Consider the following 18,338-nt stretch of genomic DNA (forward strand, 5'->3'; position numbering starts at 1 on the left):
CCCAAGCCCCCAGACCCACCCCAGTCCTGAAGAGTGTGTGTATGTGTCCAGGTGGCCCCCTGTGCCCCTCAGTCTGTATGTGGGAGCCTCTGACAGCTCTAAGCCAGGTCCCAGAATTAGGAAACTCCCAGGAACTGAACTCTGAAGCATGAGTAACTGAGAATGCCAGGAATAATACCTTGTAGGAACTGTCTTGGCATCTGTTGTGACCACTCCTTGTCCTAGAAAATATCTGTAATCCAAAAAAATATATGTGTATATATATATTCTTTTTTTTTCTGAGTGATCAGGTATGGACATAGTAAAAAGACAGTGCAAAGTGCACACAGAAAATCAGAATCCCTCCCAACCCCAAGCCTCAGGCTCTGTGTTCCCATGTCCAAAGGCAGTGGGTGTTACTAGTTTCCTGCATATTGTTCTAGAGGTGGTTACATACACTGACAAACGTATTTATGTCGTTTCTTTTCAAAAGCCCCATAAGTAAAGGTTAGTATATGATGCACAGTGTTCCACACCTGGTATCTCAAATCTAACACTGGCTTCTAGGAATCATTCAGCAACAGCACATCCAACACTGCCTGAGTCTTCTCAATACCACACAGGATTCCATTGTACGTACAGACAGATCTTCAGTCTCTTCATCATTCCTGCTGGGCTCTTAGTGTGTTTCTGACCTTTGTACGAAATACAGGATTGAGTTTTTCCTTATCAGGATGATCGGTAGAATGTAAACTCTCCAGTCATTTAGGAGTATTTCTTTTCTTTTTTGCTTTTAAGGTTTTATTTATTTATTTGAGAGCCAGACACTGAGTGAGAGAACACAAGCTCGGGGAGAGGCAGAGGGAGAGGGAGAAGCAGGCTCCCTGCTGAGCAAGGAGCCTGATGTAGGGCTCGATCCCAGGCCCCGGGATCATGACCTGAGTGGAAGGTAGCCGCTTAACCGACTGAGCCACCCAGGCACCCCTAACAGTTTTACTCCTTTCTTACCAATTTCAGTGCCTTTTATTTCATTTCCTTTTTGATTGCTGTGACTAGGACTTCCAGTACTATGTTGACAAAAGTTTGCCTCGTTGTCTTTATTTGTAAAATGAGGATAATAATAGTACCCACATGATAGGTTGTTATGAGGTTTAAATACGTTGGTGGAGTAGGAAGTACTAGCAACCTGTCTCTCCACTTAGACAGTTGCATCTGCCTAATATAACTATATTGGAACTCTAGAGTCTACTGAGGGCTTGCCACTTCCAGGGGAAGGCTTGAGAGTAAATTTGGATAATTTCAGTCAGTTTTGGCTCTTAGTAGCAGGTTTCATTTCCTCACCACCACCCCCCCACCCCGCCCACCCGCCGACAACATGGCAGGCACCTGTGCACATGTTCTTGGAGTAGCTTACACAGAGTTTGCAGCAACCTATGTAGCCAAAAAGGAACACATCCTCCAAATATCAGGATCTGTGCTCTGTTTGTCTATTGCTTCTTTTTTTTAAAAAAGTATTTTATTTATTTGAGAGAGAAAGCAAGAACAGAGAGAACACAAGAAGGGGGAACAGCAGAGGGAGAAAGAGAAGCAGACTCCCTCCTGAGCAGGGAGCCGCAAGCAGTATTTGATCCCAGGACCCTGGAATCATGGCCTGAGCCAAAGGCGATGCTTCACTGACTGAGCCCCCCAGGCGCCACAGCCCATTGCTACTTCTCCGAGTTGCAGACAGAGAAGTGGCTGGCCACTGTCACACCTCCTCCCATTTTTGCCAGCCCCTCCCCCAAAAGCTTAAGTGACTTCCAATGGATTTAAATGAGTGATGCCCTTCCCTCCCCCTTTCACTTTTCTTTATTCTCCTTTTGGGAGAGACCAAGGTATTAAAGACCAAGGTATTAAAAATCAATTGCATATATGGGAAAAATCAAAAAATGATTGCATGCCCAAAAGACATAGCCCGAGAAAAAAACTTGAGAAGACCTTAAGTTTATGCCTCAGGCTGATCCTTGGCACAGACCCAGCCTATAATTTAAAAAACAAAAAAAAACAAAAAAAAACCCAGAAAATCCTGGGGGAAGGGGAAAAATCTGCTCTCCAAAGTTATCACATTATTAAATTCAAATGTCCAGTATCCAACTAAAAATCACAAAGTACACAAAAAAGTAGGAAAGTATGGCCCATTCAAAAGAAAAAAATAATCAACAGAAACCATTCCTGAGAAAGCCTTGATGGCAGATCTACTAGACACAGAATTTAAAACAACTGTCTTAAAAATTCTGAAAGAATTGAAGAGAGACGTGGAGAGATATGGAGAAGGTCAAGAAGATAGTGGATGAACAAAATGGAAATACAAATAAGGAAATTGAAATTGAACCTCAGAAGAAACCAGAAAGAAATTCTGGAGCTGAAAAGTGTAATAACTGAAATGAAAATTTCACTCTAGAGATTCAAAGGCAGAAGAAAAAAAATCAACAAACTTTACATTGAAGAAAAGTAAACAGAGCTTAAGGGACCTGTGGGACACCGTCCACTGGGCCAACATATGTATTATGGGAATCCTAGAAGGAGAAGAGAGAATATTTGAAGAGCTGGTGGCTAAAAACTTCTTTAATTTGATGAAAAACAATTTGATGAAAGACATGAATACAAACATCTAAGATCCCCTGTGAGCTGTCAAGTAAGATAAACTTAGACCCATACCACAACACGTCACAATCAGATATTTGAAAGGCAAAGACAGAGAATCTTGAAAGCAGCAAGAGAGAAGCAATTTGTCACATACAAAGGCCCATCAATAAGATTAGCATATTTCTTATCAGAAACTTTGGAGGCCAAAGGCTGTGGCCGATACATTCCAAGTGGTAAAAGGAAAAAGTGCCAAAAACCTGTCAATGAAGAGTCCCATATTTAGCAAAACTCTTCATCAAAAGTGAGGAAGAGGGCGCCTGGGTGGCTCAGTTGGTTAAGCCTCTGCCTTCGGCTCAGGTCATAATCTCAGTGTCCTGGGATCGAGTCCTGCATCGGGCTCTCTGCTCAGCTGGGAGCCTGCTTCTTCCTCTCTCTCTGCCTGCCTTTCTGCCTATTTGTGATCTCTCTCTGTCAAATAAATAAAATCTTTTTAAACAAAAAGTGAGGGAGAAATTAAGACATTCCAAGATAAAGCTGAGGGAGTTTGTTACCAGTAGACCTGACCTGTAAGAAATGTTCAAGGGCATCTGACGTAGTGAAATGAAAAGACACTGGGCAGTCACTCAAAGCCATGTGAAGAAATACATGTCTCAGTAATGGTAAAAATGTGGACAATTATAAAAGCTAATATTATAGCAATGGTTTGTAACTTCACGTTTTGATTTCTGTACAATTTAAGAGGTCAATACATTGTTAAAGATAATTCTTAATCTACTGACATTATTGTAACTCTGGTTTTTATTTATTTATTTATTAAGGTTTTATTTATTCCTTTGACAGAAATCACAAGTAGGCAAAGAGGAAGGCAAAGAGAGGGGGAAGCAGGCTTCCTGCTGAGCTGAGAGCTCAATGTGGGGCTTGATCCCAGGACCTGGGATCATGACCTGAGCTGAAGGCAGAGGCTTTAACCCGCTGAGCCACCCAGGTGCCCCGTAACTCTGGTTTTTATTCCACATTTTGTTTTCTATATAATTTAAGAGACTAATGAATTTAAAAGAATACCTAGTTTATGTTCTTAGATGACAGAATGCATAAAGATGTAATTTTGTGATATCAACAATCAAAAGATGTGGGGATTGGGGCGCCTGGGTGGCTCAGGGGTGAGCCACTGCCTTCGGCTCAGGTCATGATCTCAGGGTCCTGGGATCGAGTCCCACATCGGGCTCTCTGCTCAGCGGGGAGCCTGCTTTCTCCTCTCTCTCTGCCTGCCTCTCTGCCTGCTTATGATCTCTGTCTGTCAAATAAATAAATAAAATCTTAAAAAAAAAAAAAAAAGATGTGGGGATAGTGCTGAAAAGGAGCAGGGTTTTTTGCTGTTGAAGTTAAATTGGAATACATTCAAATTAGGAATGTGAGTAAAATCCCCATGGTAACCACAAAGAAAGTAGCTATAGAATATGCACAAAAGGAAATAAGGAATTTAAACACTTCACTACCAAAAAAAAAAAAAAAAATCGGCTGAACACAAAAGAATTCAGTAATTTAGGAAATGAAGGACAAAAAGTTATAAGGCATATGGAAAACAAATAACAAAATGACAAAAGTAAGTCCTTCCCCCGCCAACAGTAATTAGTTAAAACCTAAATGGATTTAACTCTCCACTCAAAAGACAGATTGGCAAAATGGATTTAAAAAAAACACGATCCAACTATATGCTGTCTATAGAAGGTTCATCTTAGATCCAAAGACACAAATGGATTCAAAGTCAAAGGATGGAAAAAGATAACTCTGTGCAAACAAAAGTAACCAACAGAGAGCAGGAGTGGCTATACTAATATCAGACAAAACCAACTTTAAAACCAAAAAGTTTACAAGAGCAAAGAAAGGCATTATATATTATTAAAAGGTTCAGTACAGCAAGAAGATATAGCAATTATAAACATTTATGTACCTAATGACAGACCATCAAAATAGATGGAGCAAAAATGGACAAAATTGAAAGGAGAAATAAATAGTTCTGTGATCAGAATTGGGGACATCAGTCCTCTACTCTCAGTAATGGGTAGAACAAGCAGACAGAAGATAAGTAAGGAAATAGAGAACTTGAACACCACAAGAAAGATCTGATAGACCTACACAGAACACTCTCTAACAACAAAATACACATTCTTGTTGAGTGTACATAGGGCATTTTCCAGGATAGACCATATGTTGGGCCTCTAATTAAGTCTCCGTCAATGGTAAAAATATACCGTACAAAGTATCTTCTTGACCATAATCAGATGAAGTTAGATCAGTAACAAAGCAGGAAAACTTAACAAATTTGTGGAAATTAAACAACAATTGTAACTAGTAGATCAAAGAAGAAATCACAAAGGAAATTGGAAAATAGCTAGAGATGAATGAAAATGAGAATACAACATACCAAAACTTAGGAGATGTAGCACTAAAGGGAATGTTACAGCTATAAACACATTACAAAACAAGAGGGATCTCAGATCAAAACCTAACTTCTAACAATTTAAGGATCCAGAAGAGAACAAATTAAACCCAAAGGCTAGCAAAAGGAAGGCAATAATAATGATTAGAACAAAGATAAATGAGATAGAGAATAGGAAATAATAGAGAAAATGAAACCAGAAGGTGGTTCTTTGAAGAAAAATGAACAAAATTGCCAAACCTTTAGCTAGAGGGACTAAGAAGAAGGAGAAGAGACTCAAATCACTAAAGTCAGAAATGAAAAAGAGGACATTAGTACAGGTTCTACAGAAGTAAAAAAAGACTGCGAAAGAGGACTGTGAACAATTGCGTGTTAGCAAACTGTATCACCAGATGGTAGGGATGGATTCCTAGAAACACAGAATACACCAAGACTAAATCACATAGAAAAAGGAAATTTGGGCACCTGGGTGGCTTAGTGGGGCCTCTGCCTGTAGTTCAGGTCATGATCCCAGAGTCCTGGGATCGAGGCCTGCATCGGGCTCTCTGCTCAGAAGGGAGCCTGCTTCCCCCTCTCTCTCTGCCTGCCGCTGCCTACTTGTGATCTCTCTCTCTCAAATAAATAAATAAACTTTAAAAAAAATTTTTAAAGAAAAAGGAAATTTGAGTAGAGGTATACCTAGTAAGGAGATTGAATCAGTAAGTAAAAATCTACCAACAGAGAAAAGCTCTGGACCTGACGGCTTCACTGGTGAATTCTACCAAACATTTAAAAACTAAAACCAGTCCTTCTCCCATGTGACTGCAAGGTCACTTTGTGAGAATCCTTCCCAGACAGCAGCATGGCCTTTCTGAAGAGATAGTTGAAGGCCTTTGGGGCATTGCTGCTTAGGGGCCCACATACATCTGTAGGTCCTCTTGAGCCCTGAGCTTGGGCACGCAGGCCCTACAAAGACAGCTTAAAAGCCGAATGGTGGTGAGGGCCCTAGTGCTCCGTCTGCCATGTGTGGGCCCAGTTTGGCTGGAGCCCCTTTATACCATCCAGCATCACCCTTCTTAGGAAGAGCTGAAGCTGCTTTAGAGCCCGGACTAGGTTATGGGTGTCATCTTAGGTTATGGAGAGGATGGCAGAATCATAGTCATTCCCATGTAAGAGACACCTGCCACTAGGCTCCTTTAATCCCTATAGCCACGGGTGAAGGAGGCGATTTTCTCCCCATCTTATAGTTGAGGAAACAGACCCAGAGACACGAACCACTCTGCCTGTTGGAGCCAGTACTTGAACGTGGGCCTGTTGGCCTCACGAGTCCACTGTCCCTCTGCCACTTGCTCCTTGCTCCGCACTACACACACAGTAGGTGTTCAGGAAGTCTTTACTGAATGACTGTTGGAGGGACAGCCTGGAAACCAGTGAAGGTGACAAGTTTTTCAACAGTAAACTGGCAGGGAGAATGAGAGGACAGGGCCACTAGAGGTCAGAATTTAACAAGTCTTTGTTAGCTCTGGAGCACTGCTTGAGATGGTGTCTAACCCTGAGAGCTGGAAAGGACCCCAGAGGTGCCCACACCCCCTTCACAGTCCCTCCACCTCTTCATTGGTGAGAAAACTGGGCTTCAGAGATGCTGCCGCACACCAGTGCCACCTCCCAAACCATGCTTTGCCCAACACCACGATACCTCTTTAATCACCTTCCTGGGGCCCCAAGCGTTTCGTTCTCTGAAAACAACATTTGGTGACTGTGTGGAACAGTAGGGGTGCCAGATGCTGGGGAGACAGAGAGAGGCCAAACCTGGCCCTGCATAGGGCTTGAAGCGAATCTGGGAGGCTGTTTTCTGTAATGAGGTTTGACTTTGACTCAGAGTTACAGATGCATTTTACATCATGATCTGTTATATGTGTATATATATGTATAGACACACACACATATATACATATTTATGCATATATAAAGTTTCATAAAGTAATACTTGTGCTATAATGTAATGCGTTTTGTAATTTTCTTTTCCCGTCTTTCTTAATCTGTTGGTAAGGAAACAATTGCTGATCACAACCCATTACGTTGATCTCATGACCCTCTCTAATGGTCACATCTTCACTGTGCATTCCACTACTGTGAATCATTGATTTGAACTAGGATAAAGGCTGCTAACCCTGAACTTTTCTCATTGTGTACCAGATGGTCTTAGGTGTTTTTGGCTGGAGGATAAGAGATTACTAGAACACAGCCATCAGAGACAGGAATTCTTGGAAGCCTAGGCAGAGAGGTGGTGGGAGTCCCTTCTTCTCCAGGCTGTTACCTGAGCCAGGACTTATGGGAAAGGATATGGAGTCTGCTATAACCAGCTCTGCTGTCCGTCTCAAGAGGGGTCCCACCTGGAAATCTATGGGTTCGGCACTGAATAGCACTTATATCTGTAATTGCCCTAGAGAAAAAAGATTATCAAGCACTAAAAATCCATTCAGTTATGGATAGTCCGTGAGCCAGGAGCAATCCTTGAAGGTTGAAGGCCTGAGTTTCCAAGCAGTGGGTCCACGTCATGTGGCGAAAGAAGGGGCCTAAGAACAGGGCTTTTGTTTCATTCCTTCTGGTGACCTAAACCAGTGCCTCTCTGACTCTGCTGTGTGTCAGAATCGCCCGTGGATCTTGGGGAAGTGCAGGTTCTGACCCGGGAGCTGTGGAGACTTGTCCCGAGAGGGGGAGGCTGCCGAGGGAGCTGAGGGTCTGACAGGCGTGCCAGGCTGAGCCCGTTGCCTCTCTCCAGCAGATGCAGAGAAGGGCTGCCACTTTCAGCACATCTTGGCCTGTGCCCGCCTGAGTGTCAGCCCGGACCTGAGCGAAGGCGTGCTGCAGCAGGTGCTGGAGCTCCTGGAGGACCAGAGCGACATCATCAGCACCATGGAGCACTACTACACAGCGTTCTGAGGGGAGGCCGGCCCATGGGCTGGGCGGGGCCGGGCCAAGGAAGAGGGGGAGCGGGTGGTGGTCACTCCTGGCCTTGGACTGTAAATGTCACGCAGAGGCTTAGAGGTCTGGTGGCGAGGATCTCGTAATAAACTGTGAAATATGGTCACTTAAGGAATGGAATTTGGCGTGAATTCTGTAGGCTGCCGTGTCGCTACTGTATCTGTGGGATAAAGTAACTCATCTCAGTCATAACCTAGAAGAAAACCCTCCCCTTGACCTTCTCCCCGGACCGGCTGTTGCCCCTTAGAGCAGAAGGGAGGAGACAGTGTTGGCGGCTGAGTTGGTGTGTGTGTGGCTCCAGGCTCTGTCACGGTAAAGGGACGTCATGTGGTAAAATGAAGTGAAGAGTACCTAGCCAGATCACACAGACCCAGAATGTTTCCAAACTTCAGAGCCTCTGCTCTTGTAGGCCTCTGTCAGAGGTTGGGAACCGAGTGTAGGGAACCGCTTCATGGGGGAGTCCACTCATCTATGATTTCCAAGGGTCGAGTACCAGAGGTGGGTCCCAAGTCCTGGGATGAATGTTGTTCACAGACCCACCCAGAGATGGGAATAAATGGCCCCATGGCATGGCCCTGTGTTGGTCGTTTTCCTTAGGAATTAAGAGGTTTCTCAGTACATTTCCCTATACTTGAGGACCTACGTGACTAAATGTGTTGTCCTTTAATGCCCTGAAGTCGTTGGAGGCTCTCAGCCAGTTGCCTGGCTGCTAGGCATTATTTTCAAGGTTCCCGCTGAATGTGCAGGTCGCTCTGACACCACCCAGACAAAGACTCTGTATCTGCCCGGACAGGTGATAGAGTCCTGCTGTTCCTAGCAACGGCAGGGGAAAGGGAAAAAAAAAAAAAAATCCGAGGTCTGTGGTAGACTTGTTCTAACAGCTAAACGACAAATCCAGCCAGCAAAAATAAAGTGTGGGGAAAGATTTGGAGTTAATTACAGTCATTTCAAAAAAGCACATCTGCCTTTGCCTGCTACATTTGCTCTTGACGTCATAAGCTCTTAGTGGCTCTGCCGGAGAGCTTGCAGGCCTCGAGTTCTGCTCTCTGTGGAAATGGAGTGGTTTTTATACTTAGAAGTTGGCGGCCGTTTCATATGTCCGGCGGAGGGCTAGTACCAACAGATTGCTTCCTGTCGCCGACTTCTCTGACTTGATCCAAACATCTGCCCTGTTTCTAACAGCCGTTTACCCAGATGGTTGCCCTGTGTCCTCCATGCATTTGGAAGTTTCCCCCGTGGCATGGAGTCTCCTGGAATAACACCCCAGCTGCCTTCCTTGATAGCAGCAGATGTTCCTTTTGAATACATCTAGCCTAGGAAGGAGTCTCAAATCAGCAACCTGACTTCCAGTGTTTATCCTAAAGAGACGATCACGCAGGTGGGAAAGGATGAATACACAAGATTCGCATTGCTGTGTGATCTAGAGTTCTTCATTGGGAAAAAATAGTTGCTCATGAGGAAAAATGAATTATGATACATGCACACAGTAAAATACTATGCAGCTATTAACTGATGAAACGGACAGATACTATTGCTATATGAACACTCTTCCCAAGAAAGCAGTCACAGACTTGCTTCTATAGTATACCGTTGATCTGAAACAACTTGTATGTGTCTATCTGTAGGGAGTGTGTTTCTGTGTGTATATTGGCATAAATGTGTCCCGTGTATACGCATACACACAGATGTTCAGTCCCACCTCCTAGAAATACTTTCTGCACTCGGCTTTCCGCACACTCTGGGTGCTCTCTCTCTTTCTCCATCTCCTTTTCCTGGTCTTCCATGTCCCTGAGGGCTTGGGGTTCAGTCTTAGACCTCATTCCTGTGCAGCTGGCTCCCTTGGAGAGCTTCACCAGTCGTGTGGCTCAGAAGATACATATGCTGACAGACTCACCACATTTTATCCAGTTAGGACCTCTTCTGAGCTGCAGACTCCTGCCTCCGGCTTCCTACTGACATCTCCACTTCAGCGTCTGAAAGACCCCACACACGTCCCCGCAGCCAGGCACCTAGTCACCCCTGACCCAAGACTTGCTCCTTCTGAAGTTTTTCCTGATTCGGAAGAAGGCAGCCCCATCTTTCCAGTTGTGCAGACCAAACGTTCCACATCCCACCTGTCCACCAGTCACCTTGGCTCCACCTTCTAGATATTTCTAGACTCTAACCGCCTCTCACTGCTGCTCTGCTACCCGCTGGATATTGAGGTTGCCTCCTGACTGAACTTCTGCCCCGACCCCTCTTCAGTTCATTGTCCACAGAGCAGCCAGAGCGGTCTGTTCAACTGAAGCCAGATTCTGCTGTCCTGTGCTCCCACTCCCCTGTGACTGTCTGTCGCACTCCTGGTAGGACCGCAGGGCATCCCAGTACCAACAAGGTGCTGCTCTGCCAGGCCTCCTCTGTGCACTACGCCCCACGCACCCACCCTGCTTAGCTTCCTGGGCCTTGCCATGCCTCGCACACCACCAGCATTTCTGCCTTGGGGCCTTTGTGCTTGTTTCCCCTGCCTGGAATGTTCCTCACCCAGTTAGCCATGTGATGGCCTTCCCTCTCCCCTCCTTTGGGTCTTTCCTTGAGTGTCACCCTCTCTCTAAGGCCTGCCCTGATCCCTCTTTTGCTAAGTAGAGCCAAACCCTTCTCCTTTTTTCCCAGGACTCTTTAGTACTTACTTTTCTCCACAGTACTTGCCACCATATATTTCACACATTCCCTATATTTCTTCCTTGCTTGGTTTATGATCTATGTCCCCAACAGAAGAAATGTTCCTTGACGGCAGGACTTTCCCTGTCCTGTTTCCTGCCATGTCGACTGCATCTAGCGCAGTGCCTGGCATATCTTTCCAGCCATACCACTCCTGGGTACGTGTCTGGCTTGTAGGTGTCTTCCTTTCTTTCCTGGGGGGGCTTTCTCCAATGTCTTGGCAGGCTGTTCAGGCTGGAAGTGCTCAGAATTCAACCCACTGGGAGCGGCCTCATCCTGTGGGATCCGGGATATAAGTACCCCAGCTCCTTTGCCCTTCAGATGAGATCTCTGAGGCAAGTGTTCTCCACCATTTCCCAGAGTTTCTCTGTGGGATTAATCTCCTTCCACGCACCGTAGCAGCTGACTTGATAGCCACCGTTAACTGGCTGCCTTTCCCTCCCTGTCCTCCCCACTCCCCATTAGTATATGCCACACCTCCCACATGAACCGCTTCCTTTCCAGTCCTTGTCTCCTGGTCAGCTTCTGGCTGGTCACAAATAACCCCATGTTTACAAGTATATTTGGGAAATGCTGGATGAATATTGTACGCATCAAGCAGAGATTACTAGAAAAACCAAAGTGACCCACTTTTGCTTTTAAGCTACACATCTCCATTTTATTTTTACAATTAGCAAGTGTCATTTCTACAAAAGTAATAAAGCTCTTTCTCACTCCCCATTCCACACTCACACAACCTGAATGATGTGAGCGAACCAAAAATAAGATGGGCCTTCTATCCCGTAGCAGCATGAGAACTCGGAGAGCATGAGGGGAACCCTTGGAAAATTCTCTGGGGGTAACTACAGTTGGGTCACTGCTCAGGCACTGAAGAGCCACCAAAGACTTCGCTGAAGAAGAGGGAAACTGAGCCAACACCATGGTTCTCAGCGTGCACATTTCAGAAGGCATGAACACTGCATCTAGTTTATGGAAGAAGGAAGACAAATGGTGCTACTGTCTGGTCAGGGGTTTGTTTGAAGCTCTGTGATTTTCTCCATCTGGTAAGCCACCAGTGCTTCTCGTCCCTGAAAGACACTTCTTTCTAATTATTTTCCCCTCTGATACTGTGCCAGGGCACTGGCCGAGAGAAAGCCAAGTGGAAAGAAGTCTATTCAGTGATGAGGAACTCAAGATGTGGTGCCAACGATTGAAAACCAAGCAAACTTGTAATTTTCCGTCGGGGAAAAGTATCCACACTTTCTTATTAGTGTGGTTTCTCCTCTGTTAGCAGCCTCTATAGGATCTCCCCAAAGAAGCAGCTCATTGTTTCCTTACTAGATGAATGTGAAGCATACTGGCAGACTCCAAATTCGGGGAGCAGCAGGTGGTGAGGGGAGAATGGGACCGTCCCCAATGGAAATGGGGCCCAGGGATGAAGAACCTTGCAGTAGAGCTCATATTTGCATGCCATCTACTCCAAAGGCAAGCCCGAGCTTCCCCTCAAGTGAGTTTTTATGTAGTGCAGAAGTTATTTTTAAATATGGCCTATTTTTTACTGAATTTTTATCATGTAAACCCAAACAGGTGAGTCACAGCACAGCACAGGGCTGTGTTTGCAAGAATTCTAAATCAGACCCCAAATTCCTGAAGAGACTGAAGGCTTTCCGTGTATGCCCAATTAAAGTACTAGGTTTTCATCTTGGAACATAAAGAGAGGAATTTTGAAGACCGCATAATAGTTTTTTTAGATAGTAAAGTGGCATGTCATTAACTCAGACCGATTTGGTGAAAGGTTTATGTAAATTAGTGAAAATCTGGAAAGAGTGCTATTTTATTACTTTACGTCTATGCAGTGTTCCATATGACATCTGAAATAGTATGGGGTAACAGATTGGCCGCTCTTAGAAAACATGTTTAATGAATAAGAATTATTTTAATTATGTATCATTTAATTATTATGTTTTATGCTGTTCAAATATTAATAGGTGATTTTAAAGTTCTTGAACTTCAGAGATTTGAGAACATGTCCACACAAAAAATTCTCTGTCAGTGTTCACAACACTATCATTCCTAATAACCAAAAAGGGAAAACAGCCCAAATGTCCATGAAGTGATGAATGGATAAACAAATGTGTGTCTCTGTGATAGAAAATTGTTCAACCACACAAAGGAATGGAGTCCTGAAATATATTCCACGGATGAACCTTGAAAACATAGTAAGTGAAAGAGGCCAGATACTAGAGGCCACATAGTGTATGATTCTGTTTATAAGGAGTGTCTAGAATAGGCAAATCCACAGCGGAAAAAAAAAAAAAGATAGTACTTGTCAGGATGTGGGGGAAGGAGAGGGTTGGATAGTGCAGGGCTTGCTTTTGGGGTGATGGAAATGTTCTGGAGTTAGATAGTGGTGATATTTGCACAACTGCAAATATACTCCAAAGCCTTGAATTGTGGGCTGGGTTGGGATTCCTCACAGCATGGTGACTGAGTTCCAAGGGCAGGCATCCCAAGAGAGAGGACCACCCTCTCAGAAGCTGTATGGCCAGTCTTTGCATCGCCCCAGAAGATGCACAATGCCGCTTCCATGGTATCCTTATTGCCAGAGCAGCCAAAGCCGACCCAGTTTCCAGAGGAGTGAACAAACCACCTCCTGATGGGGAGTAACAAGATCCCCGAAGGGTATGTAGAACCAGGAATATTGCCCTGGCCATTTTTGGAGAGCACAATGTCTCACAGACACATTTCAACTTTTATACACATGTAGCCTCATTCTTTTTATTTTTATTTTTATTTTAAGATTTTATTTATTGGGGCGCCTGGGTGGCTCAGTGGGTTAAGCCGCTGCCTTCGGCTCAGGTCATGATCTCAGGGTCCTGGGATCGAGTCCCGCATCGGGCTCTCTGCTCAGCAGGGAGCCTGCTTCCTCCTCTCTCTCTGCCTGCCTCTCTGCCTACTTGTGATCTCTCTCTCTGTGTCAAATAAATAAATAAAATCTTTTTTGACACAGAGAGAGAGATCACAAGTAGGCAGAGAGGCAGGTGGTGGCAGGGGGAAGCAGGCTCCCTGCTGAGCAGAGAGCCTGATGAGGGGCTCCATCCCAGGACCTTGGGATCATGACCCAAGCCGAAGGCAGAGGCTTTAACCCACTGAGCCACCCAGGTGCCCCTAGCCTCATTCTTTAAAAAACAAAAACAAAAACCCCTTTTTTGGGGGGGTATCAAGAAGTACGAATAGGGGGAAATGGTCTACCACTTCCCAGGTACTCTCTATTTTCTTTTTTAGATTATATGTATATTCTTAGAAAAAAAACAAAAACAAAACAAAACAACAACAAAAAAACATGTTAACATTTTGCCTATCCTTCCAGAAAAAATATATCAGCATTTTATATGTATCCTGGTTTTTAAAATTTATTTCTGTATATTAGAGGTTTCTTTCTACTTAAGCATACAAGGTTGCCACATCCTTTAATTTATTTTTCAGTTGTTAAAAAAAAAAAAAAATCATGGGGTGCCTGTGTGGCTCAGTGGGTTAAAGCCTCTGCCTTTGGCTCAGGTCATAATCTCAGGCTCCTGGGAGCCTGCTTCCCCTTCCCTCTCTGCCTGCCTCTCTGCCTACTTGATCTCTGTATGTCAAATAAGTAAATGAAATCTTTAAAAAAAAAAATCAGTTGCATTTCTGTATACTAACAAGCTGTTCTAAAATGCCGTTAAGAAAACAAGCTCATTTAAAATAGCATCAGAAACAATCAGATACTTAGGAATAAATTTAAACAGGAAGGTAAAAGATCTGTACACTGAAAGGAATAAGGACACAGATCAAAGAAATTCAACTGGGCACAAAGAAACGCAAAGATATTCCATGTTCAGGGATTAGAAGCATTAGTACTGTTAAAATGTCTATACCGCCCAAAGCATTCTATAGATTCAGAGCCATCTGTATCAAAATTCCAATGGCCTCTTTCACAGATCCAGAAAAACCAATCATAACATGTGTATAAGACCACAAAAGACCCCAGAGAGCCAAAGCAATCTTGAAAAAGAACAAAGTCACAGGCATCACATTTCCTGATTTTAACCTGCAGTTGGCCCTTGAACAACATAGAGGTTAGGGGTGCTGATGCCCTGTGCTGTTTATAAAATTCAGGTATAATTGGACTTTCCAAAAATATAATTAGTAATAGCCTACTACTGACTAGAAGCTTTACCAATACAATAACATAAACAGTCAGTTAACACATATATTGTATGTTATATGTATTGTATATAGTTTTTTTTTAAAGATTTTTTTTTTAAAGATTTTATTTATTTATTTGACAGAGAGAGATCACAGTAGGAGAGAGGAAGGGAAGAGATCACAGAGAGAGGAAGGGAAGCAGGCCCCCTGCTGAGCAGAGAGCCCGATGCAGGACTCGATCCCAGGACCCTGAGATCATGACCTGAGCCGAAGGCAGCGGCTTAACCCACTGAGCCACCCAGGCGCCCCTTTTTTAAAGATTTTTAAAAATTTATTCAACAAAGATCACAAGTAGGCAGAGAGGCAGGCAGAGAAAGAGAGAGAGAGAGGGAAGCAGGCTCCCTGCTGAGCAGAGAGCCCTACACGGGGCTCAATCCCAGGATCATGGGATCATGACCTGAGCTGAAGGCAGAGGCTTAACCCACTGAGCCACCCAGGCGCCCCTATATATGGTACCCTAAACAAGATAGTAAGCTAGAGAAAAAATGTTATTAAAAATCACAAGGATTGGGGTGCCTGGGTGGCTCAGTGGGTTGGGCCGCTGCCTTCAGCTCAGGTCATGATTTCAGGGTCCTGGGATTGAGCCCCATGTAGGGGCTCTCCCTCTCTCTGCCTGCCTCTCTGTCTACTGTGATCTCTCTCTGTCAAATAAATAAATAAAATCTTAAAAAAAAAAAAAATCACAAGGATGAGAACACATATTGATAGTACTGTATTTACCGAAAAAAAATTGTGTGTTTAAGTGGACCTATATAGTTCAGACCCTTGCTGTTCAAGGGCCAACTGTGTATTACAAAGTTATAGTCATCAAAACAGTGTTTGACCACATCCCCCCCCCTTTTTTTTTAAGATTTTAGTTATTTTTGAGAAAGAGGAAGCACGTGAACAGGGAGAGGTGCAGAGGGAAAGAGAGAACCTCAGGCAGACTCCCTGCTGAGCGCAGAGCTCAAAGCCCAGCTCTATCTCATGACCCTGAGCTGAAATCAAGCGTAGTGTGCCTCACCAACTAAGTCACACAGGCACCTCGACCACATCCTTTTAAATGGTCACAAAATCCACTTGTGTGTGGCTGTCCCTTAATGTATTTAACCATATTCCTATTGAGAAACATTTAACTGGTTTCCGGTTTGTGTCTATTGCCAGCAGTGCTGCAGGAAACATCCTTGTACATTTTGCCTTCCTCGCCGTGCATTTGCAAGTATGTTTGTTGGTAAATTTTTAGCAGTGCAACTGCCAGGAAAAAGGGCATGAGCATTTAAGAATTCAAACAGAGGGGCGGCTGGGTGGCTCAGTGGGTTAAAGCCTCTGCCTTCAGCTCAGGTCATGTTCCCAGAGTCCTAGAATCAAGCCCCATGTCCTCTGTGGGGAGCCTGCTTCCTCCTCTCTCTCTGCCTGCCTCTCTGCCTACTTGTGATCTCTGTCTGTCAAATAAATAAATAAAATCTTTAAAAAAAAAAGAATTCAAACAGACATTGACACATTACTCACGGAAAACACTGATCCATTTATACTCGTATCAATGATTGATGAGTCTCCTGTTTGCCTCCAAGCTCATCTATAATTTGTACGATCTGTGGTTTTAATCCCCAACCATCTGAGAGGTAAAAAGGATTTCCGGGTTTCGTTTGCATTTGCATTTTTTTGCATACGAGTGGTGTTGAGGATTTGTCATTATAGGCAACCTCTGATGTAGTTTTGCCCTAGAAAGTAGCCATGGATTCCAGAAGAGTCTAAGAATGGTCCTGGTCCTGTGTTCTGCGGTGGTATCAGCTACAGAACAAGCCCAGAGGCCTGCTGCCGAACTTCCAACTAGTGCACAGCTGGAAAAAACATCCAGAAGAACTCAAACCTCAAGGTTCCCATTTTGCTACTTCAAGGGCTTGGGTCCCATGCCTGCCCAAATCTAACATATACTAATACATGACGGCAACAATCTTTTTGAAACCAATCCCCATATTATTGATGCAGACCTCTCACAGACCAGAGGTTCACGGACACTGTCCTCAGCTAGATGAATTTGAAAACTAAGATCATTATTAAGAAAGTGCTAATTAAGTAGAGAAGATAGTGTTAGGAATAGTAAGGGTTTTAATTTACGGGCTTCGAGATGATTAATTGGGGCACTGGGCAGCAACACTTTTGATAATAATCTTCTGGCCCAGGAATTGCTTCCTTAGGGAGAAGGGTTTTTATGTTGTTGTTCTGAGGACAATTAGCAAATGGGAGAAAAAAGCGGGTGAGGACAGAGTACCCTTCCATGTTTTCTGCTCTACTTCAGAGCTAAAGAATGGCGGCACTGAGTGCTGAATTTTGTCATGGACAGAAATCCGTGAATGATCAGTTTATTCTCATGCAAATTAGGTGGCAGGGTACTACATTGAGCTCTTAGCACACTGGTTTGCTTTTCATGTATTTTACTTCTTTCTGAGCAGGAAGCCAGCCTTGCCTCAGGGAGGTTGGGTTGGGGGCCAAATGCAGAAGTTGTTTGTGCAGACAACCTGGCTTATGTTTTCTGGAAGCCTGGAGCCTGGGAGGGATTGGAGATCAGTGGACTCCAAGCTTGCAGACCGGAATGTATTCCATACGGTGCCCGAGGCAGGTAGGCAGGATGGCAAGACTTCTACGGAGAGGCTTTGTGGTGTCTCTCCGAGGCTTAGAGCCTTGGCCTAGGATTCCCAGCGTTTGCCAAGATTCCCAAGCTTGGAACAGAAGCCGTGCAAGCTGCCTTCTCTGCAGAGACAGTCTGGGGATATCAGCAGAAGACTTGGTCTCAGGAGAAGAGTGGACTCGTCTCCATTTTCCAGGTCTGTGTAACCTGGAATGTCATGCATCCCCATGGCGAAAGAGTGCCTGTCCTACCTGCTCCCACCACTATTATTTTCCTGCCTGCCCGGGGTGGTAAGGTCTCCAAGCTCAAGGTAACCTGAAATGAAGAAAGGGGTATGACAAGTGTCACTTCCGTGAGTTTTGGCAATAAGATTCATATAGCACTGCACTTAGAATATATTCAAGGTGAATCCAACAACAAATTCATGCTCCCACCCACTTACATTCCAGAATGGCCTCTTGAGTGGGAGAGAAAAGAAGACACCACAGTACAGTTCCAGGGGAATTGCTCACGACCCTTCCGCAGAAGCATGCCGTCTATAAAAACTACTGGTCCTGTGTCACCGTAGAAGCATGCTGTCTATAAAAACACTGGTCCTGTGTCACCGCACAATTAGAAATCACCTTCTCTGCAGATGGGGGAGAGAAACTGTGATAAGTTTGTTGCATCTCCTCAGCAGGGTTCACCTTATCATGAACAGGAAATCTGACCTTGTCCTGCAGTCGGCATGTACGCCAGTTCCCTGGGGATGACCTGGCCCACAGGCAAGGGAGCAAACAAGATCTAACGTAGGAGAAGGGCCCCAAA

At 44.4% G+C, this 18,338-nt stretch overlaps 1 protein-coding gene across 13 annotated transcripts in view; it reads left to right on the forward strand.

Moving 5' to 3' along the window:
* STN1 (STN1 subunit of CST complex) overlaps positions 1-8,119 on the forward strand; it is a 44,176-nt gene extending 36,057 nt beyond the window's left edge. For 10 of the 13 annotated variants that reach the window (XM_045068631.1, XM_045068641.1, XM_045068634.1 and 7 more), the window contains one exon: positions 7,806-8,119. In XM_045068631.1, the coding sequence (XP_044924566.1) occupies positions 7,806-8,094 (289 nt within the window). In that variant the 3' untranslated portion in view covers positions 8,095-8,119. The remainder of the gene's footprint in view (positions 1-7,805) is intronic. The other 3 variants (XM_045068632.1, XM_045068637.1, XM_045068642.1) reach the window with 1 other exon arrangement.
* Positions 8,120-18,338: the final 10,219 nt, after the last annotated feature.

Source organism: Mustela putorius, unplaced genomic scaffold (genome assembly GCF_011764305.1).
Source record: "Mustela putorius furo isolate JIRA1106 unplaced genomic scaffold, ASM1176430v1.1 tig00003909_pilon_pilon_pilon, whole genome shotgun sequence".
In the NCBI taxonomy this organism is placed as follows: domain Eukaryota; kingdom Metazoa; phylum Chordata; class Mammalia; order Carnivora; family Mustelidae; genus Mustela; species Mustela putorius.